Source organism: Semicossyphus pulcher, unplaced genomic scaffold, assembly GCF_022749685.1.
Source record: "Semicossyphus pulcher isolate SPU_LCO1_2020_fin unplaced genomic scaffold, fSemPul1.0.p SCAF_1, whole genome shotgun sequence".
Lineage (NCBI taxonomy): Eukaryota > Metazoa > Chordata > Actinopteri > Labriformes > Labridae > Semicossyphus > Semicossyphus pulcher.
The window spans coordinates 11,796,924-11,820,519 of record NW_027211603.1 but is presented as its reverse complement, the minus strand read 5'-3'; the positions used below and the strand labels follow the sequence as shown (position 1 = coordinate 11,820,519).

Here is a 23,596-nt window from a genome sequence, read left to right as displayed (position 1 = left end):
GCTGAACCGGCTGGCTGTTATATTGATTTTTTTTTTCATTCTGGTAAGAAAATACAGAGCCAGTCTTCACTTAAAAAAACACAAAGGAAAGAACGCAGAACACTGGTGTCATCATGGGTTTACATTCCCACGCAGAAGGATTGTGATGTGGACTAATAAAAGCAGTTGGGAACAAACAAATAAAGACAATAAAGTTAACCAACACAGTAACACAAGTCTCCTATTTCAATCCTGACACAGTCCTGTCAAATGCTTGGAAAATCAGTCTTTCATTGAAGCGATTGTAGAAGTAGAATCACATAACATTTGTTCACGTTACGCCTCTCATAAATACAATCCAAAAACACTGATTTTAAAGAACAAAGGGCTTCTACAAACCGACTGGAAATGACAATTTAGAATCATTTTCTACCCTTTTACGCCTATTATGTATGTGTGCCAATGAACACTATTATCATACAGGTAAATGTGTACATTGTAAAATGGACAATTATACATCTTGAATGGATATAAACAAAATATTTGACAAAAAAATAAAAGGAGTAAAATCCACAAAAACATTATGAATAGCTGATATTTCACAAAAAGTTACTAAATTAACACAAGCCCTTTTTACACTGCGCCGTAACGAAGCTCTGCCGTCATGCCGCCTTCGCCATTTTACATTGAATCAAGCAAAGGAAGCAAAACGCGCGCGAGGTGTATCCAAATAGCACATGCATCACAATCACACACACGCCGCTGTTCCTCCCTGCCAGCTCCGCTGTTTAAACTGACGCCACTTTGCCTCTGTTCCTACCTGCGGTGCCGGCTCAGAGGCGGACCCATTCTGTACGTTTTACATAGAAGCGTAATAATCCCACTTGAACTGGCAGTGTATAAGGGGCTAAAGTATAGCAACAAAGATAATTACATTTCAACTTGTTGGATTTAATCTACATCAAATGTTTACCCAGTTTAATGTTATTAAAGATGATACTGTATAGAATAACAACAATATTGTCTGTGTTAATGATGGATTGTATTTATTCAAGGAGCAGTTAAAATCATAGTCACATGAGAACCCGCACAATTAATATACAAGAGCCACCTATAGCACAGTAAATCAGGACCAGAGAGGCAAGAGAGACTCTGCGAAGACTTAGATTCAGATGTGTAAATTATCTGTGTTCGCGACAAAGCAGCAGAGGTGCTGTAATCTTTTTAAAGATTTAAGCTGTTCTCTTTCCGGCCTCTCAGGTCCTGTTTTTATTGTGCTATAGGCGACTGTAAATTAATTGTGTGGGTCTTAAGTGACTATACTTAAACTAGTCTTTGCATCTCTTGTGAACAGGTCTCTGTTGTAGTGAAGATAAGATAAATATCCTAAAGAGACCAATAATAATTTAAAAATTATAATGCTATTACGCATGGGAATTTCTATGGGGGCTAACTACTTAAACACTTATATAGCTTTATGTTTGTTTACCTTTCTTTGTTCAGCAGTGTTGCCCTAGTTTTAGGTGCAAGTCTATTTCACTCTATCATCCGTCAAAACGGTTCCTGGAATCGTGCTCAGATACACTGAGACTATATGCATGTATATGAGCACCAACAAAGCTGGCTCTAAGTCTAATAACTATAGGTAATTGACTAAATAATGAATGATTTCAGTGCATGTGATTGACATCCAATATGTTTAGTATACTAGATAAAAAGCTGCAGAACACATTTGAGTAAACAATCAGGAACTGCCACTTCACCTGCTCTATCATTTCCATTTTAATCTTCCTCTAGTTTTCCTGAAAGCCTTCTGCATAACCAGGCAACCAAAATCTGCTGAATGAGGTGTGGGCAGCATGCTGAAGTGGAAGGAGGCCAGACAGGCAGTCTGCTAATAGAAATGATTAAAGCCCGGTGATGATGCACCGACTGAGACAAGAGCAAGGGAGGGTGAGGCGGAGAGCATAACAGAGAGTGACCTCGTCTTTTCTTCGCTTCACAATACAAGCTTCGAGCTTTTGGTGATGAGGCTCCCCCAGGTGCAAGGGCAAATGACCAAGAGGTGAAAAGACTGACGCATATGCTTGGAGAGAACATCTGCCTGGGACTGAGCAGGAGTGGGTGTACAGTACGGCAGCGGGAATGTTTTGTTCAACACAGAGAAATGTATAAACCAGATGATGCTCTTGTGCTCTATAAACACACATCTGTCATACACAGCTTAAGAATTTTGAATTACTTGCTCTGTGTTGGGGTTGCATATAATGAGGAGCATCCGCAATGTGTGAATACAGTGTCCGATAAGCAATAAAAATATGTAAGTAGGGCATGGCAATAAAATGATCTCGATAGGAGACTGTGATAAAAAAAATGTGTTTATAATGATGCCAAACCGTTGATTTTATACTCTATTTGGATGTTTAAACAGCCTTTCACACATCAGTAATAGCAACAACAGTCAGTTACTGGGAATCTACACTGGCACTGTAGCGTCAGACGAATGTGCGTCACACATCAGCGTCACAGCAGCATCTATTTTGCAATCTACACCGGCTGCGACTACACTACACTGTTAGTTCAAATTCTGTCAAGTCATTTGATATAATAATGATAATTTAAGAGAAACTGTCCTCAGTACAAAATTATGTACAGACTTATTTCTTAATTGTGCATAAATTCTGTATTTATGTAGGATGTAGAAGTCAAAAGAGAATGAATTAATAGGATTGGTATACCCAGATGTTGAGGAAATGTACATATTCATTGCTCTTGCCTGCTCATCGAGCCTTTCAATAACTTCAATAGGAAACTGAAATCGAAGAGATCAAATCGTTTAACATGGATTCCTTGGTTGTGGGCATGTATTTACATAGCAGTCAATGCTACGCTTCACTGACGTGCAGCAGCTGGGAAAAATAGACTTGACGCGTAAGTGAACGGAGCAGCAGAAAATTACTTGTGTATTCCGTCCGCCTCTCGCGCAGCATACGCGGCTGGTGGAGATTGCAGCATTGAACAACAATGGAGCAGTTCTGTCCCGGCACATGCATGTCAAAAATAGGCTTCAAATATGTTGCCTGTGTAGATTCCCCTTATGCCTGGCCCACACTAAAAGATTTCTCAAATCTTAACAGATGCTGAAAATGTGAGAGACGCCACACATGACAGTTTTGCTCCTATAGTGTGTGGAGCGCAACGATTACGGCCAAAAAGCACACCACACTCTAACAGATTCCGTTCTCAAACAAAGAGTCCCGACTATGAAAACAGGAAATCTCGCAAAATCTCTCGCGGTCAATTGAGACTTCAGAGTAAACAAACATTACGGACGACGGGCACGAAGAATTGGCGATGATAGTTTGAGCTTTTTACTGAAAATTCATGAAGAAAAAAGAACAAACTGTGGACGTGGTGGAGACGGCGTCAACATGGGCTGTACATGCTGCTCTATGCTCCCCGTTTGCTCTTGTCGCCATGGCTGCAGTTGCTGTGCTTCCTTAGTCAGTCAGCTTGCTTCCCCATTGGCTATTGTTTCATTCCACGTGACAATCCACAGACTGCATGCATTGTAAATGTTGAACATGTTCAATATTTACGATTTGAAATTGGTGCGGCCACGACAGCCTTCCGAGAAGATGCAGGGAAGTAAAATCACTCTTAACAGACCTCACACCGCAGGAACATCTGGAGAGACCATCTTTAGAACCATCAACAAATCGGGACTGTGCTTAGGATTGTCGGAGGGGGGCCCGATTATCTTGTAGTGTGTACCCCGCTTAAGTCTGTGGTTTTTAGCTTGAACTAAAAGTATATACTGAAGTACACACCCACTTCCCATTGCACAGCAGTTTTTGAGCTGCCAGTGAAAAAGGTTGAGGTTTGCTGTAGCAGAAACAGCAGAATCAAGGGGCACAAAATCAAAGGTAAAAGTGATCCACTTGTCCTCATCTTTACCCTTTACAGATGAGGGAAAAGAACTGATAACATTATGTACATTTTATAGATATTTGTGGCCGTTCCACAGACATCCTGTATCTGCTGTATCTGTATCTGAGTCTTAGAGGGACACTGCCTTTTGACCTGAAACTGTGTTTTATTTACCGGGTCATGTTGTTATGAAGAGGAGGAGACCTCTGTGGATAATTCAGCTCCTGTGAAAAACAGTAAACAAGCTGAGCTAACGTCAGAGGCAGTCTTTTAGGATGAGTTAATTTCGTATGTTCATATTGCGATGATGATGAAAACAGGAGTTACTGCGTTGCCCTGCTCTGTGGCACGGTGACAAGCCAAACAAGGGATAAAACATTAATGACTGTTTCCATGTCTTCTCTTCTCTCTCTGGCCACCCTGCTCTTGCTTTCTCTTTCTGTGTGTTAAAGCGTGAGTGATTTTTACGAGCAGTGGGGCCTGAATGCCTCCGCGGTCCAGAGGGGTTGCAGACAGATATAGGATGTTTTAGAAGAATAATAATTGGAATATTTGCAGAGGTCAAATCCCCCATTGACATCCTTTTATTACCCTGCCAACCTGCTGCGCTATAAATGAGACAGAGTGGGGCGCACAACCATGCATACTCGCTCACAAACAGCCCCGCTGCACACACAGCTCCACTATAGATCATCCTCTGATGTATGGAAATGAAGAGACTGGAAAACGCAGATCTGCCTTCTGAGGCCAAAGCCTGACAGACAAGTGCGGCTAGACTGATGGTACCAGAGGCTGGGAGCTGGAGACTTGTAATGCAGGAACTCCTGGAGCACACTCTGAGCACCTACTACATACAAAAAGAGCATGAAGGTCACTGAATAGCAAGTCGCAGTGTAGAGCAGACTGCTTATTGTAAATACTCCCAACCTCGGGCTCATCACTCAAACTACATGTGGCAAATACATAACACAAAGCTTAAACTGCATATTAGAGAGGCATCTGAATATAGCTGAATCCTCACATTATTCCTTAATGACTCCTCAAGGCCACCAGCCTTGAACAGAAGCTGAAGCAAATCAGCTTTTCTGTCTTTGCTGCAAAATAAAATGTATGCAGACATGTCTATTTAGTGTCACAGAGAGCAAGTGAGCGATGTTTCTGCTGCTGGCAGGCGTTACAAGCTCAAGTAGCCTGGATGAGCACATTAATATGTCTCCGTGTTTGCCTGATAGCCAACATCAAACTCAGCAACGAGTACCACGCAACAAACAACCCTAATTGCCCAAACTTGACTGCTGTGTGTGCTTGTGTGTTGTTGATGAGGGACAAAAAAAACACCACAGGGAGCAAGATTAATAGACCACAAGAAAGATAGACGGATACAGAGAGATATTGACGGCCTGATTCATAGATACATAGATAGATACATGGAAAATGACAATGAGAAGCAGCAAACAAGGACTGCTTCTTCGTGTCAGGAGAAATAATGATTGCCGTGCTGAATAGAAGAGAGCGGGGCAGAAATAAGAAGGCAGACACAAAGGAACCCGGAACTAAGCTGCAGTTTTGCTTCCATAAGAGACGGGATTGGCAATGGGAGAGACGAAGGCTGCGTTACACACAGTCAAAAGACGGCGACTGTCGCAACAGAAGCACAAATCATTACTGCTACCGCTATCCAACCCTATTTTCATGCTCAAGTAAGCCCTTTGGTTAGCGTCTATGAATGTAATGCAGCCTTTTAGAGCGTCTTCAGGCCTCCAGAATGCCTGTCAGACATGATGAAAAGGAAGCCACTCAAGAGCATGGTTTACAAAGACGAAATGGGATTTGTGTGTCTGCATACTAGATATGGCGAGATTAGACACTTAGTGTATGCATCTCATTATGGTACAGAAACGGAGAAAGATGCAAGCAGAGAAAGAACATTTTATATATATATATATGCAAATATACACTCAGCTAGAGGTCTAAGAAGTAAGGAGGTGGACCAAGCTTGAAGAAAGATCCAAGGATGGTGCCTTCTCTTGATCTCACCCTTGTACTTATGAGTCTAGGCCAAGGGCTTGTGGACACGCGGCACAGTGGGGAGAAATGAAACACTCAACAGGAGCATCGTTATCCGCAGATTATTAAAGCACCAACAAAACCTGGAGGGGTCCTTACGAGGAAGAGTCCAAACAATAAAGCCACACATTTCGTCCTCACTCTGTTTTCTCCTCCTCATCCTTCCCTTCACTCCCTCCTGCTGGGAACAGAGCAGCGGGTAAAATCTTCTTTGGAGCGGCGAGAAACATGCTGTGACAGTAGAACTGCACAGGAATATATGGTTGCAAACACACATACACACACAGACAGACAGTACACAGACTACTGCCCACTACTTCCTCCTGAGAGTTGCCTATGGCAATATGAACAAAAAAACATGACAGAGTCTCCTCTGACCACCCAGTCTGTCCCTGCCTGCCTCTGACCTTTACTGTTCTCTAGATACACTGGCCTAACTCAGTGTGTGTGTTTGCGCGTACACATGGTTGTGTGCATGTCTGTGAATCAAATTAGTTGAGTCATTTTGTCTTGAACAAACACAGAAGCTTTAACTACTTGTAAACAGACTATTTTTCCTCATCTGAGCCGTACACAGGGCCCAAAGTATTTTCTTGGAAAATAAACCTATAACTCTCGTGAATGCGCTACAGCAGGAGATTAATGCTAGTATCAAACAGCAGTGCAGATGAGCACAGTGTAGCATGGATCAAACAATAAGCTTGCGGAATAGCTGTAGCAACGCACGTTTACAGAATCAACAAGCATCTAATCCCAGAATAATCCCTGGAGAATTACGAAAGCATAAAAGGTAAAGGTAAAGCTCAAAGTAAAACAAGGATACAGACGGAGAACGCTCCTTTTCTGTCTAGGATGTATATTCTGCTTATCTATTAAGCTCTCTAAAACATATTCTTTATTGCTGGCTGGATCTCTAACTCCTGTTCAAATTCAGCCATAAGAAGCACATATGAAAAAAACTCTGATACGGTGTGTTTATCATTCACGTTAATAGAATATATTGAAATATATAATGTTGTCCCGCTGGTGTTAACTGAATCTCCTTTCCGCATTGGACATTACCGCTGTGTTTGGGGAGCAGAGAACTTGAATTCAATCTCCGAAGATGACTCCGCAGGTAAGAGTCATTTGTTTTCAGATTCATAACTTATTTGAAATGACACAATGTTACAGAACAGGGTTCATGATAATTGTAGTTTATATAGCTGGACATCCCACACAGCTCATTATCTTTTCATTACGCTCACCTTTCTAACCATTTACCGCGGTCATTGTCCATATCTTCACTATTGTTTATGTAAGGTGATAACACTTAATAGCCACCATTACAGGCTCTACATTTATAAAATGTTACTCAGTCCTCAGTTTGAATAGCGTGAACTCAGCTGCCTGAATAACACTTTGAACTGTCGATAACATTAAAGCCTTTTTTTTTCCGTTTAACTCAAAGCTAAAGAGGCTGACTTCTTTGAGTTCCAGACGGACCATTTGTCAAATAGAGCTGAAAAACAGAGAGGAAAAAAGGAAATTGCTTTGTTTGTATGCCTTTTGTTTGTGCAGACAGAATAGTCCAGCTGTTTTTATTACTAATTTTGCATTTGTAAGACCAGTTGGCAAAGCCCTGCTGGTAAACACAGCCAGGGATGTTAATTTGACGGGAATTGGGTGAAATTTCCTGTGCACTAGGAGAGCTTAAGAGCTTAGGTTGACACCAGCAGGAAACCAAAATAACAGCAATAATCACACTGTGATATCGCCTCGGAGAGGTAGAAGCAGTGTTAAAATTATCAAGGAGAGACGTAGCTGCTACTTGATAATTAGAGTAGGGATCCTTTCTTGCTTATAAGAATAACAATAAATGATTTGCAGGAAATAGTTCCGGGTAAACAGTCTTTTGTGTCCTTTCAGATCATAATAAGTCGGTTTTATAAGACATAAGCTGTGTTCCAACCCAGGGGCTGCAGCCTTCGAAGGAGGCGGTCTACAGAGGATGCATCGTTCATAGCCTGCGTAGACCGTTAAAGACGAACTGAAATGAGACATTCTGGTCCACGGAGGATTTCCTGTTTGCGTCACCAGCTGTTCCCGCCCTTACCCTTGTGTCATCAAACACCTAGCTACAGCGGACTAGCTAGCGGACTAACTAGCTAACATAACTAACATTGAGTAAGTTAACCTATTATTTCAAAGATAATTTGTTTCAAGGCCCATTAAACATGTGTAACGCTAGCTATTCAATTGAGTTGAAACCATAACCTTTAACATTTAAAAGTGTATTCCTTGGCCGCGTAAGAGTCTGCCTTGTTTGAATTGGTGTGCAATGAATCTCAGGATACGCTGGGCCGCGAAGGATGCACCCAGTGGATCCATCGTGGCCCTGGAAAAGAAAGACGCATGTGTTGGCCGCATCTGAAGGAGCCTTCGAATTGGAACAGCCTTTGACGTGCTTCTGTGATGCAATCGGCCTTCAAATAAGGCCTTTCGAAGGCTGCTGCCCCTGGATTGGCACACAGCTACAGTGTGTGCTTGAGATTGAAGGTTTGTGAATAAGTGTAAATCACCTCTGCTTGCTCGGTCCACGTGCTCCAAGTCTTCAACAAACTTGATCACATCAGGAAATTCCTCCTCACATACTTGGGCCAAGAAGTGAAGTAATGTGGTTGTTTGGTCTGCTGACTTAGTGTCCTTTAGCTGTAGCAAAACACAAACACAAATACATAGGTTCACACACAAATAGGGATGGCAATAAAAGATGTATTGTATTTTAGACCTTTTAGATCCTTTAGTCTCAATACACTGTTAATGAAAAGTTTCGAAAGACCAGGAAACAAACTAACCCAAACCTTATTAGTATTGATTTTTTGCTCTTTTAGTAAGAGAAAGGGGAAAAAGATATGTATATAAATCTCATCTTAATTATCTGACTTTAAAGCCGGACTGAAATCACATTTTGTCATCCTTTTTGTAGACAAAAAACAGGTCAATCAGAGTTTTAAATGTGTTGCTTGTAGCCTGTTTATTATTTGAAGGAAGAAAAAATGCTTTGGAAAGGCATCTAAAGATATTCCTCTCCATCCTCCAAGGGGCTTTTTGTAGCTCACCTTAGCGAAAAAAGGCAAAGTAAATAAGAAATTGCTGTCTTGCACTAATATCACTGTGTTGTTAATGGTATCAAAGAGTCAAGACCACACCTCTAAACTGACTGAAGCGACATTTACAGATATGGTAACATGCAATCCAGCCTGCAAACTAATGTTACCAGTGCACCTTTTCAGGACGGTGCCTGCAGTGCTGAGCGTTTCTGATTGGTCGAGTACTTGCAGTGTTTTATTTCACCCGCTAGGTTTAAAAGACTGCAGCTGCAAGCTCACTGTTATCTTGGTGCTTTGCGATTGTTTGTCACCGTGCTTTGAGATGGAGTCAGAGATGACAAGGTGCAGACCTTACTGAGCATTTATGCGGAAGACGACATCCAGCGGGAATTGGAAACGGCGACCCGCAACGAGAAAGTTACTTTTACAGTTTTTTCATACGTCATTGGCCTGGTTTGCATAATCTTCCCGGGACTTTAGGCCGCCGTGGAAACGCAGACAGCAATGGGCCAAAGGAACCATTTAGCTCCTTGAAGAGCAGTTCCTGGAACTAAAAGTTCCTGGTAGAACTTGTTTTAGAAGGGCTACAAAAGAGAAACGATTTGCAAAGAATAAATGCATACTGCAAAAAACAATTTAATTTAAATTAGACTTTTGTTGCTACAGTGGAGAATTAACCACAGAGTATATTCTGTAACCATATCTGCTGGATGAATTGTGACGGACTTCATTCAGCTATTGTAAGCTCTTTCAGTTGCTTTATAAATGCTGAATGTTGACAGCCCTACAGATGATTTCACATCTCGTACTCATGCAGCTGACACATATTCACAACATGATGACCTCTTCTGCGCTTTGTGTCCCTCTCTCGCCTGCACACAAATTTTTTTTTCAATTTCTCTGATAAATTTCCATCATCGCTCTTTTACAGTCTAATTCCAAGATGTCTCTTAGTATCCCCGCCAAACATGCCTCCTGCGGAGTGCGTTGCTGTGTATCTCTCTAGGTGATCTATTGGTAGACAGCAGTGTACTCAGCCCCGCTGGGTTTAATCATGTTTGTATTATCTCCTCTAATCAAACATTCTCATCTCTCTTTTCATTTCTGTTTTCACATTTTTTCAAAAGCTTCAAGCGCTCGCTCACAAAAGGTCCCTCTCTGAATTTAGATGGATGGTAATCATAGTTGACAATGTAAACATTTTGCTTTTCCAGACTGGCTGGGTGCAATTTTCCTGTGCTGTGGAGTGTGCCATGGAATTAAGCTGTCAAACTCAGGGGGGCAGGCACGAAGGTGATGTCTTCCTGTGAATATCCTGCCTCTGACATCGACTCGCACCTTTATTTCACGTCATACAAGCACGGAGATAAGCACGCTGGAAGAGAGGCATTACAAATACGCTAAACGCAAAACATATTCCTTCATAGACGTTTATTAATTGATTATGTTATTGTCACGCTAATGAAAGCAATCCATCATGTATGTACGAATCCATGTTTGTGTACGCACATACCGTGGTGTTTATATGAACATAAGCACCCAAGTCTAACAGGGCAGAGAGGTGGCAGTGATTAATGGCTGCGGTGGTTGTTACTGTGGAAACTGCAGCGAGTGTGCCAACAGCTGTAATGTAACCACTGGTGTCTCCTGCTCCAGGATTACACTCTGTTCTCAGCGTCACTATCATAGAGGAAAACTTACTGTTCTGTCCTCATGCCGTATAAATTCCAAAAGTATAGATATTTCCTGTGTCGCTCGTCCTGCAGGGTGTGTGAACTTTCAAAGGGATGCTAGCTGCAGCCTCGGTTATCTATTCTGAGCAGGAGAATGAGAATAAAGTACTCCCGGGGTTTCTGCTGCTTTGATAGATGCCAGCAGATAGAGAAGAAAAAAACTTGTCTTATGGGGCTGATAGTGTTCAATCAAATGAAATGGGTTCAAACAAAATGTCTAATCACAGCAGCCACTTCAGATCTGTTTTCTGATATGGCTCAGCTGCTGTGGCATCAAAAAATCCCCCCCCCCCCCAAAATTGACATGTACATGCATAGAGAGTAAAACCCCTTTAAGAACATGCAACCACACAAGTACTGAGACTAAGCAAACACACATAGGCAGACACACACACACAACAGTTTATGCACAAAAACAAGTCATTTTACACACCAAATAACAGGTTGTGAAATATGTTTCTGAAATGTGTTTTCTCCCGCTATCCTAAAGAGGATTTTCTTTCAATGAAGAAGGGCTTGCAATTAAGATAAGAAGGTTATACCGCATATCCTTATTGCAAAATAGCCTTTTTACTAATGAGTAGGGCTGGGGCGACTCGTCGGCGTAATCAACGTTGATTTGTATAACGTTCGTCAATGCATCGCAAAAACAAGAGGGGTGCGAAGTTACGTGCGTGCAGAAACGGATCTTGTCACTCATCGCTGGGCGCACCGTTCTGGGGAGCGCTGGCTTAAGCCTCAAACATTTTGAATGAAGCCCCGATACGATGTTAAATATAAGCCAAACTGTCTCTCTGCTCCGAACGTATTTACCGTCACTCTGCCACTCTCTCTCTCGTACTTGCTCGACCACTCACTGAATGCGCTCTTCAGGACACAAGTTACAACGATAGGAGAGGAGGTGCGTTCAGGTCCAGTTGGGAAAAACTAAAACTCATTTTTTTAATAGAGAGGAGGGTAAGAAGTTGCCTCTGTAGTACCTTCTCAAAAACTGTTGATTTATGTTTTGAAGTTCTGTTGTTTAATTAGCTCACCTTGCTTGTTTTAAGTAAGGACTTAAATAATAATACAGATTCTACAGTTCAGGGAAAAGGTTGCTGTGACATACAGGGATTAAATTAATCAATCCTTTTGAATTTGAGGTCCACTATTATTATTACTAATTGTATAACTATTAATATCATCACACAGTTGTGGAAATTAGAGACTAAAAAAGTAATCTTAAAAAATGTATCTTTAGAATAATTGATAAATTAGTCGTTAGATTAATCAATAAAAAAATCATCGTTAGGCGCAGCCCTACTTATGAGGTTTTTGATGACATGTAATCAGAGACTGCAGTAATAAGAATGGGACTGATGTGGCAGAAACCTGCATCACCCGTATTGAAACCACTGACACTTGAGGAACTAGTTTCTATATGTGAAGTGTTGATGGTAAGGTCAACATTTCAACACTTACCTTGCAGAGGGAACTGAGGTCAAAACCATAGGACTGAGCGTTTCGTGAGCCTGCATTCATGTAATTCCCCAGCAGCAGCACCACTTCCAGCATGCGGCCGAAGGAGCGGCTCTTCCTGACCTCATCGCAGGCGGCGTTTACAGCCAGGATATCTGGTCGCAGGTTGTTTACCTGCTCCTCAAACTGAAGCCGGAAGAGGATATTGCTGAGGCGCGGGCGCAGCCGCTTCACGCTGCTCATCTGGGAGGAGAGAACAGAAATAGAGGGAGCAAGGAAACAAGGATGTATGAGGGAGAATAGAAGAATTATAGAAAGGAGAAAAACAGCAGGGAAGGAGAAAAGCGAGAGTAAGTGGATAATGTCAAAGAGAGAACAAAGTTAGAGAACATAGCTAAACTTAAAATAACTACAATCGCACTTTGGGCACACTCTCACATTCAGCCCATCTAATTTAAAAGATATTTATGCAACCGGCACGCTGTAAAAGTGTTGCTAGGCAGTAGTAATAGATGCTGGCAGTGATTTGATTTGGGACCCAGGTCTGGTAAGTTAATTGTGGAGTTAGTGTCCATATAGGGCAGAGAGTGGAGGGGGTGGAATATACAATAGGCTGCCTTGGATTACCACTCTCACACAATTAGAGAAAATTGGAAAATATTGCACTGGGCCCATGGCTTGGCCACAGCAGTGATTGTGTACGTGCGCGGGGTGGCGGGGAGGGGCGCAGGTTCCAATTGTCTGTTTCACACAACAGCTGGCTGTGCGGTTTGATGTCCTCCATCAAGGGTTTAATTATAGCTACTGTAATGTTATCAAATGACTATTTCAGTCGTTGAGTAAGTGAGAGTGCGTGCCTGCGTGCGTGTGCGTGCACTGTGTGTGTTTGCACAAGAGTAGAGAGGGGAGAGGAAAACAGGGCAGGAGAATATGATCAAATTAGGAAACAGCAAGGTGTACAAGAACTGAACATAAATGAAACTGAAGCGCAGAGATGGAATAAATTACGGTATGTGATAAGGATGTCGTAGTTGTGAGGGAGAGAAATAATCAGAGAAGAAACAAACAAACCAGAGTAAAATCTGTGCTGCTGCAGTGAGAGCATGAGAGGTCGAGAACTAACATAACGACAAAAGTGGCTTGTTTGTTATGTATGTTGGTTACTGTTGACATACTGATGATTTCTTTCATGCTATCAAAAGCGTGAACAAGGAATTTAAAAATTATACAGCATATAGAGAAAAAACAAGTTTATCTGAGTAAATATTTTGGCAACTTTTAAACGACGTCTCTGCGGAGTGCCACCAACAATTTAAATCTAAGATGAAAGACTAATCAGTCAAAGAAGAGCCAGTCATAAGGACTGTGACGACAGTCGAGCCAGCAGGATGCACACGCTGATAAACAAAATCGTTCCCAAGTTTTAAAGGATAGAAATTAAAGGAGCAATATGTAACGTTGACAGCTAGCGTCTAAAAAGGGTACTGCAGTCCAAATTCAAAATATTGTAGAGCGTTGTCTCCCCCCCGCCCCCTCCTCCCCAGAATCAAATGTTAGCCTTTCCTGCTTCAGCGTTCCGACCGTGGTCGGAAAGCACAGGAAAGACTTATTGGTCTGTCCCAGGGCCGAAGCTGCCGCTAGCGTGTACGTGGTTTTATTACACACGCAGCCTTACTGTACAGTCGTACTGTTATTAGTCAGTTTCCGATAACACTCTCAGCTAATCCGCTCCAATCCCTGTTCATTCTTGTAACTCATGCGCACACACTCACTTCCTGTGTCCCTCACTCACTTGCTCCACCATCCACATTCTCACAACGCGGTCCTGTGCACTTTTTTGTTTTATATCTAGCAACCTGGGATGGCGAAATGGGCAATGAGCAGGATCGCGACATTCCGCACTGGAAGGAGGAGAACATACTGGCTGCAGCACTGTTGTCAGAGAAATTAGCATGTTTCCTTTATCTCTGATGACATACCATGGCCACTTCATGATACATTCCAGTAAATATATTTCATACTGTTCCCTTAAGGCTGTAAGTAACATTTACAGCAATTACAGCTTCAGTACTCTATGAAAATGACTAGTGTAAATACATTACGGAAATGAATACTGTGTTGGCAGAGGAAGAGCTCTACATGCCTTTTGACTTCCTCTTGCAAGGAAACATTTAACTTATTCATGTAGCTGCACAAAGAACCATTAAATGACTACATTACCCTTGTGTCCATGGCACTGCGAGGGTTTTCACAATGCTATCACATCTATTCATTGAAATACACACTACAACTACACACTACCACACACAAGGTAGTTCAAATCAAGTGTGAGAGTGGCGGACGTGGAAGAAAGGAAAGATAAAATGCATGTGTTTGCACATTGGTAAATTAAAAATTCCCTTTGAACCTGAGCTTTTCTGATAGGTGAAAGCACACAGGCCTCCTTGGGCCCACGCACGCACAGCAGCGAAACAACATTATATAAGCAGGCACGTCTTTGTTCTATGTCTCCCTGATGAACTATACACAACAGCTGAGCATGCTGTATTTTTTATCTCTCCCCCCAATCAACTGCTCAGTCACTGCATTTCCAATCAGTGATAAGGTTCTCCTCTATGGGTGTGTAAAAGAACAGGTGGGTGCATGGGGCCAAGGCATGAGATTATAGCATGTTTTTGTCAGCAGCTTGGGTCGCGAGACAGAAACACGAAATAAACCAAAAAGTGCTGCACTCCTCAAAGCCCCTTTGAAAAGTCTTTATGAAAACGATGCCGACATAATTAGGCAGCCGTGGTGCTCTTTAATGTGCATAAATTAGTGCTGCAGTCCACAGGTGTCCTGTCTTTCCTCTTAAGGCTTAAAAAGATAGAATTTTAAAAAAGCTCAGGATTAGGATATTCATATGAAAGTGCTCCATTTGTGTTTGTGTGCGTATGTGTGTGTCTTTAAAGGAAAGAGAAAGAAAGGGGGAGATATGATGCAAATACAAGACAGGTTTGCATCAGCACAACATTAAAATAATAATAAGCCAGTTTTATAACTGCGTATATGTAATTATGTTCTGTTTATTTGCAGTCCATTGAATTTCAACTTAGCTGAAAGATAAAAGAGTCTAATGTCAGAGGTCTTCTATTTACAGAAACACTACTGCATACAGATCAATCATTTTTGTGATATAATTGTATATGTTAGATTCAGAGCCAGCTGGTGGGAAGTAGAAAATGCGTTTTGTGTGTATGTGTGTACTCACCACAACCCCAAACTGCTCGGGCTCTGACAAATTTGCGTACTCATTTTTATACTTGGCCAAGGCGTTCAGCTGCTCCTGCTCCGGTAGATGCTTCACAAGGTTCTACAAAGAAGAGAGGGGAAGGAAAAAATGAAAAGCAGCACTGAGGGAACCGGAGCAGCGCAAAGGAATCGGTGTGTATTTATCTAAGAATAGCTTTGTGATGGTGATGTTGTGGTGCCTGACACACTTTATTTTATTAATTATACCTCGTATGACTCATTTTCATGTGTCAAATTCTATATTGATTCCCAGATTCCAAAAATCCAGCCTTTTACTGTTGCTGGAAAGGCTATAGCTGGGTTTAAACTGTAACGTGGCTGCCCACGGTCCACGCCTGAGGAGAGATTCGGTGTTTTCTGTGAACTTCATTCAGAACGAGCCTCAGGACTAACGCTCTAATCTAACCTACTGCTGTGTTATTTGTTGTGTGTTTGGGTTACAGTTTCAGCTGTGATGGTGAGCTTCAGTAAAAAGAATGTTTTTTGTAACTTGCAATAAAATGTTTTTTTTATTATCAAAAACAGACTACAACCTCGGGGCAATATATAAGTATGTAGACAACTGAAAGGGAAAATGTGATTAGATTATTTAAACAGCCAAGAGGGAGAAAAAAAAAGTCAAATAATTAAAGGCATTTTGATTACACTGCCTTCTCATTTGAATTAAACAGCCATTTCTACAAATACTGCGACAATGTGGTAAATATGTCGGTCTGATGCATTTAAATTGGGTCGAAAATCTGTCCCTGATGCCTAGAGTAAGAGCAAATATTGCCACTTCCATTACATTAGTTTTTATTGATGCAGCATAATGGAATTTGCCTTAATGACTATTAATTATTTTCGAATTGTAATTAACAATTATCGATCAAATGAATAGTTTAAAATACATCCACAGCCAAGGTTTGTTTGTGCTTATTTGTTTTAACTCAGCTTACCCACACCCACACTGATTAAAGAGTAACTGCACACTTAAACATGTTTTTTGTGCTGTAGATCAGTCCTGAACCATGGCCAGCCGATGGTGACGTGGAGACGACCGTTTGGGACGAAGCTACGTCATGAAATTTATATAACATAAACAAACAATGTCAACTCCTGTCAATCACAAACTCGCACTGCTGCGGCGAGCGACCCGCCCAATTGGTTGCTGTCCTCTTCCTTGCTGCTGCCCCAGGCCAGCCCCGCCCACCCCTGACTGCCTGGGCAGTGCTGCTGCACACGGGACAAGAGGAGAGAGGAGAGAGAGCAACTCGGAGGCGTTATGTTTAGACCTGGGGGTGAGGGTAGTCTTTAATCACAGATACAGAATCTAAAATCCTTACATGTACAAATCCACGTCCTGAACATCTGCTACACAAACTCTAAGGAGTCAACTTAATATTTTTGGTGACATCTTTATGCTATAAGCTTGTATAAATTAGACTTGACAAATGTACATTGAAGTCTACTTATGAATGACTTTAATTCCAGCCATCTGTAATTCCTTACTTGTCAGAATGCCTAGGAAGTTATCTGAAGGCCTCCAGCTACAAATACAGCTGCCAATGTACAACAAGAACTAGAAAACTGGAGCGCATTACCCTGTTCGAGTTACCTGTGTCCTTCAGGATTGATTTTAAAGTTTCATGTTTGCCCCTTCCTACACTGCTGACATTTCCCTGTCCTTAAACTCCTGTTAGTAGCCTACGGTCAGCCGACCAGTTGTTTCTTTCTGTTCCCAGGACCGAGCTGGAGACGGAGGGCAGGAGGGCATTTGCTGTAGGGGCTAAAAACATCTATAATAGCCTCCCTTTGGAAACCAGGTAAGCTATGTGAGTGTCCTCCTTTGAAAAGCAGTTTTTTGAATGACTTTGTCATACAGTTTCACACTTATTTTTCATTCGTATTCATAACATTTTAACATATGAATAAACTGAATGTAATGTATTTCATGTGTACTTTTTGCGACCCATTTTCCCAATAATTTTTGCTACTGCTAACTAGATCGACCAGCGACCTTGGCCTTAGACCCCCAAATTCGAATCAGTTCATCCCTGAGTCCATGTGGATGTTTGTGCCACATGTAATGAAAATCCCTCAAGGCATCCCCGAGATATCGCCTTCATGAAAATGGAACGGACACACATAAAATGTCTGAAAACATAATGCCTCTGGCCACAGCTTTTGCCTGCACAGAGGCATAAAAAATAAATAAATAAAAGAAAATTCTTGTCGAAAATATCAAAAGTGACAGTTAAGAGTGGAGTTAAAATAACACAAAAGACGATACCATGAATACTAAACTAGTGCCTCAGGAGGAAACGGAGTATTATGACAGATATCGGTATCATGAGATGTGCAGTGAAGAAGCAACAAAGACAGGTTTGCTGTAATTAAGGAGGTGTCACCATTGCATAGTTTGTCCACAAGAGAGCACTAACTTTAAAAATGACTCAATAGTGTATTTATTCTAGAGAAAATAAGCACTTTTAAGGGAAAGACAGACAGACACTGCAGTTTCAGTTTTATAACTAACCAAAAAGTGGGTGTATAGCACGTATAGCACAGAAAGTCCTAACCACAGATTTAAGTTTTAAAGCAGCCACACAAAAAAAGGGAAAAGCAGAAAAATATAACTTAAAAAAAGACAGCATAGCACTTAATTATTTTTTTAACAACTGCTTCAACATCTGTTGTACTGCAGGCTTTACAGATGTCCTATACTTCCGCCTCCGGCTACATGCAGATTGAATATAGACAACTAATCAAGACGATAGAAAAAAAGTTTGAACTGACCATCTGAGCAGGAGAACAGCAGCACTAAAAATAAACTCGCAGCCTCAAGAAAAAAAGTTGCACAATGTAGGAAGGGTTGTTTACAATAATGTTTCCATCCAAGAGCGAGAAAGTTCACTTTTTAGTTGTTAGGTGGTCAGTCCAAGAAAGTAGTAGTACAATGTCAGATGAGTAACAGAGGTTATTCACTTTTTAATGACTTTATGCCCTACCTGGATCATAGGCTCTGTGAGCTGCTCCTCGTCCACCTCCACTATCATCCGACGGATTTCATTATAAGGCATACGGAAGGATCCCAGGAAGATGGCTACACAGAGACAAAATGTAAATAACAAGAAAGATTCATTAGACAACCAGCAATCCCATCGGCTATAGTCTGACCACGATATAGCCTCTGGGGACAACGATGAATGTGGCGGGTGTGTAGCCGGCGGTTAGCGATAAACGACTTCCAGTCCAGACTTCATTTTCCACGTGCTGCATTGTTTACAGAAAAAGAAACTGTTTTTCTTGTGATTGACTTTAATTAACAGGTCTTACTTTTGCCAGAATTCCAACATCATGATGCAGATTAGTAAAAAGTAAAAATGAAGCTCTGACAGGTCTGTCATCAAGAGGAGAAGAAAACTTCTTTTAAAATGCTCGTTTTTTGAACGGAGGTCAGATTGATCGTTTCTGATGCATTCAAGGAAGTTCGGGAAATCTGAACGCTTAACGGCTTTCCTGACACAGCCTCAAGGGGATTTTTCTCAAGTTGAATTTTAGATCTAGAGCACATTGTTAGCTGTTAGCATGCAGATGTCTGTTTACAGAGATTAATAAGAAGCTAAATCATCGCATTACGTTCCGCCTGCTTTTGCTCTCCACACAGACTGTTTTTCCTGCATACAATGCAGCCTGCTGATACGTGATTGGTCAATACGACTCGGACTACAAGCGTACTACAAGCGAAAACCAGAACACTTGCCATCCCTAAAATCCACGTCCCTGCCTACAGATCCTAATTTCTACGTAGAATCTGTAAAAGAGATTAGACAACCAGTAATAAAAATCAATCTTATCATATAAATAAATGAAAATAATGAAATAAAGAAGAACAGCTCAAGGACACAAGAAGGACATAAAATAGGAGCCAAAGGGAAATTAAATTCAAGTCAGCCAGACATAAAACTGTTTTCTAAAACAGTGATTTGAAAAATCACACTGGCTTTAGCAAGCCTGAGATCCTCCAGCAAGTGGTATCACCAGGGACTGAATGGCAAATGTCTTGTCAGGATAAGTCATTAGTCCAGCCAGTGGAACCATCAGAAAACCCCTGACAGAGTGAAGATTTGTGTCTTGGCAAAGATCCAGGTGCTGCAGAACTTTAGAGATTTGTAAAGAAGGCTGGTGATATGAGCAACATTTAATATCCTGAGTCTGTTGTAAAGAGAGTTAAAGACATCACATTAACATGATGTACAGTAGAAGGAGAAAAATCTCTCTCAAACTTGCACATTTGAAGATTAAAACTGCACGAATTCAATGGAGGTCTGCCTGCCTCACCAGCTTTTCTTCTCCTGTTAACACACTTGTGGTATAAGTGAGCTATGTACCTTTTTATTGCTAAAATTAAATCTTAACACATTAAGGGCTCATTATGTGGAATAAATTTGCACTGTATATTAATATTGACTGTATCAATCAAGCAACAGCACTGAAAAGCCTGCATACTCTTTCTCAAGCTCAATCAAAGCTTTTAGACTCTTTGCCTCCTGCGGTGGAAAACATAAACCACCTACTCTCCTTTTTTTCTCTCCCCGCTCCTGCTCTATAATTTCCGCTGCGTGATTTATCACTGTTACTGGGCTGATTAGTCTCATTTTCTTTTAATACATGAAACAAAGGTCACAGCTCCCCTTGATATAAGCCAATGAGGTGCTAAGATCTGGGAGTGCTTAAGAGATCAGCTGGATCCTCATTACCGCCGGGTGCTTTTAAAACGGTCATTTTAAGACCAAGCATGCATGTGTGACTGTGCGCGTGTGTGAGAGAGGGAGAGAGAGAGAGAAAGGGCAAACAGACGTATGAATGAGATCATACATAGTCGCATTTACATCCTGTTTCCACTTTACTAAATGAATGTTTAACATTGTTAATTAACTGTGTTTGTGTGTAAAGACATGAGTCACAGGTAGCAGAGGCCACATTCATATTAAGTGTTGACTTGCTTTAATTGCTAACTCATTCCCTGCCAAACTCACTATTGGGGCCCATTAATAACTTGAAAAAGACATAGGAAAGTGGTTTAAAGGGCAAAAGTAGGCACAAAGTGTAGCGTGAGCAGCTGTGGAGGCTTGAACGTAATATCAAGACGCATGGGGGAGTGTAAATCCAGTCCTTGGGAGGAGGAGTGAGCTGAGAGGAAACAAATACTTACATAGATTCTGTGCAATCTTCGGATCGAGCACCTTGAGCTCTTTAATTCTCTTCTTTATGGATTTCTTATCCTCCTGATCCTCCTCTTCTTTTTTGGCTGATGAAGACGGAAACACTGAATTAATATCAACACACAAAGGAAATATGTACCCAAATGCAAACACCTGCCGTGTTGCTGACACATGTATGATACACACAAATTCAGATACAGGGAGATTATGAGATTTACATTTAGTCAGTGTCCCAAGAACAACATACGGTGCTTTTCGACCAGGAACTAGTAGTTCCAGTGGCCCACTGTTGTCTGCGTTTCAACAGTGGGCTAAAGTCGCGGGAAGATTATGCAAATCAGGCCAATGACATATGGAGAAGCAATAAAAGTAACTGCGCTACACCGCCAGTCCAGTAGGTGGCAGTAAGAAGAGTAAGAAGAACGGCAGGTATCATCACTTGTGCGACACTACCTGTTAGCATTGAGGAGATTTAACTTGTGCTGTTCTTAATCGTGCTTAATTGCTTTGCAAATTGATTCGCTGAATCAACACTGGAAAGGAGACGCGCGCCAGTAGCAAAGCAGATTCACAACAGCCGAAATACTCGACTTAAAGCAAGAAGGCGGTCCATCTGTCCATCATCGTCGCTCCATCTGTCGTCTGCTTTTTTTGTCAGACTCCATCTCAAAGCACGGTGACAAACAAATTTAAAGCACACTGATAACAGCGAGCTTGCAGCTGCAGTCTCTTAAACATGGCGGGTGAAATAAAACGCTGCGAGTACTCAGAGCCCCTGGACCTTTGGAAAGTTCTACCCACCGAGCCGGGACTTTACAGGGGGTAAATCAATTAGCTGGAACTAAATGTAAGACCCTGGTTCCTGCTATCGAAACGCAGAGTTCCTTAAAAGGTTCCTAGTTCCTGGGGAAGGTTCCTGCTGTCGAAAAGCACCTATAAGAGAAGAACGTATTGGTTTTATACTTAACTAATTTTAGAGATTTTAACTGAATTTAACAAAAACACGATTTCTGTTTCAGGTTTTTTGTGAACTATCAGACATTGCAGAATGGTATGCTGCTCGAGAAGCATGAAGAAATGGCTTATGGGAAAGTGTTATGATTACACTACCGGCAAAGAAGGTATAGGTGAGCCACGGCTGTTCCATAAACACAGTGTTGCACATACAGTAATCAGGTTAGAGGTGAAGGTAAGTCTTTTCTGGGTCACAATGGAGCCGGGAAGGTGGGATTGTGATAGTGCTATTGCTAGATTGGAAAGGCGTAGTCATGAGGTCTGGATTACAAACAACACAAGAAAACCAATACAGGGACACACACACGCACATACACAGCCCTCTTGAGCCACGCTCACAAAGAGGAGTTCATGGTTGGTTTTAATTATTTAAGACACCAGATTAAGAGAACAAAATGTGCATCCCAGGAGTAAGCTGGGTAATTGTCTGGTGCTGTAATTATGGTGTGTGTGGTGAAAGGAGAGGAGAGGAGAGGAGAGGAGGAGGAGAAGAGGAGTTTATTCGCAGGAAAGGTATTTCTACTCTTTCACATGTGCTTGGTCTTCTCTCAGGGATCCTGTTTCTCATTAAAAAGTGAAGAGGTATGCTGGGAGCTCCTGCAGAAAAGACTGTTTGCATGTCCGCAAACATGCACACCTACTGTACAGTACAGCCCGCCACACACAGAAATACACAAACACAGCCAACACACTGAGCTATGCTTGGACTTACGTGGCTCCTCTGTCGGTACACTCTCCTCACAGTCTTTCAACGGGCGAGAGAGGGGAAAAACGGAAAGGACAGACAAGGAGAATGATGGGAAATGCGTACCATGGAAGAAGGAGAGGAGAGAGAATAACAAGATAAAAATTTTCACAAGACTGCGTGGTGTCCACTGCGGCGTGAAACACGAAGAGACTCAAGTAAGGAAAGTATGAAAACCCCATTAAAAGTTACACAAGTAGAAAATAACTAGAATAAACAGAATACTTAAGAGAGATACTAATTACTTAAGCATTTAACAACTTATTTTACTGAATTAAAAAAATAAACATATAAAACACAGATATGTGCATGTTGTATTTTCAGTCTTGGGGTAGATAAGGGCTAAATTATTTATTTTACTATAAATAAATAATAATTTTACTTAAAAATATCAGTGTCCACTCAAATCGAAATGTTGTTGCTATTGTTTGGGCCTGTATAAAAAGATGAAAGACATGACAGCTCCCTTAAAAGTGAAACATTTCGAGTGCCCCCTGCTGACTGGCTGCAGTATAGCTCATAAAGCCCGCCTCCTCCATGTTAACAGATGGGACATGAGTCGAAATATAAAATAAAAATACAGGCCAAATACATGTTTCTCAAACATGGTTTCTGTCATTATAGTTAATTCTTATCATGCTGATTTACATCCAAGTGTTCATTTTTCTGTCAAGATTTAGTTATTTGATACAGTAAAAAGGATGATTGACAGCTCTGATGACCAATACGGCTCCTGCATCCGATCTGTTCCGGATTAGCAGAGTAGAGGACGAACAGTGAGAGGAGACGTAACTAAAACAATCACTAGTCATTGAAGTTTCCATATCTGTGTACGTCTGCTTCAGACCAACACAAAGAAGCTGTTCTGCTGTTAAACACGCCGGCATGTGAGAGCTTTGCTGGGTTTTTTCTTTTCGGTAAGTTACGTGTGTGTTTTTGTTAGTGGAAGTGCGCCTATCACAGGGGATATTTTGGCATCAATTCCGTACAACGAGAGCAGATGGAGACGCATCGTCCAGTCATTGTTTGGGGCGAAAGAACAAGCAATCTCAATATGTCAGCCTTGGGCTTTGGGAGATT

The 23,596-nt window shown here is 41.5% G+C and overlaps 1 protein-coding gene across 1 annotated transcript in view; it reads right to left on the bottom strand.

Annotated features, from left to right (window-relative positions):
• LOC138584955 (protein diaphanous homolog 3-like) overlaps positions 1-23,596 on the bottom strand; it is a 174,609-nt gene that overhangs the window by 79,641 nt on the left and 71,372 nt on the right. The window contains exons 18-22 of the mRNA XM_069657154.1: positions 20,748-20,843; positions 18,541-18,635; positions 15,510-15,611; positions 12,263-12,502; positions 8,538-8,667 (exon numbers count right to left, since the gene is read on the bottom strand). Coding sequence (XP_069513255.1) covers positions 8,538-8,667; positions 12,263-12,502; positions 15,510-15,611; positions 18,541-18,635; positions 20,748-20,843 — 663 coding nt within the window. The remainder of the gene's footprint in view (positions 1-8,537; positions 8,668-12,262; positions 12,503-15,509; positions 15,612-18,540; positions 18,636-20,747; positions 20,844-23,596) is intronic.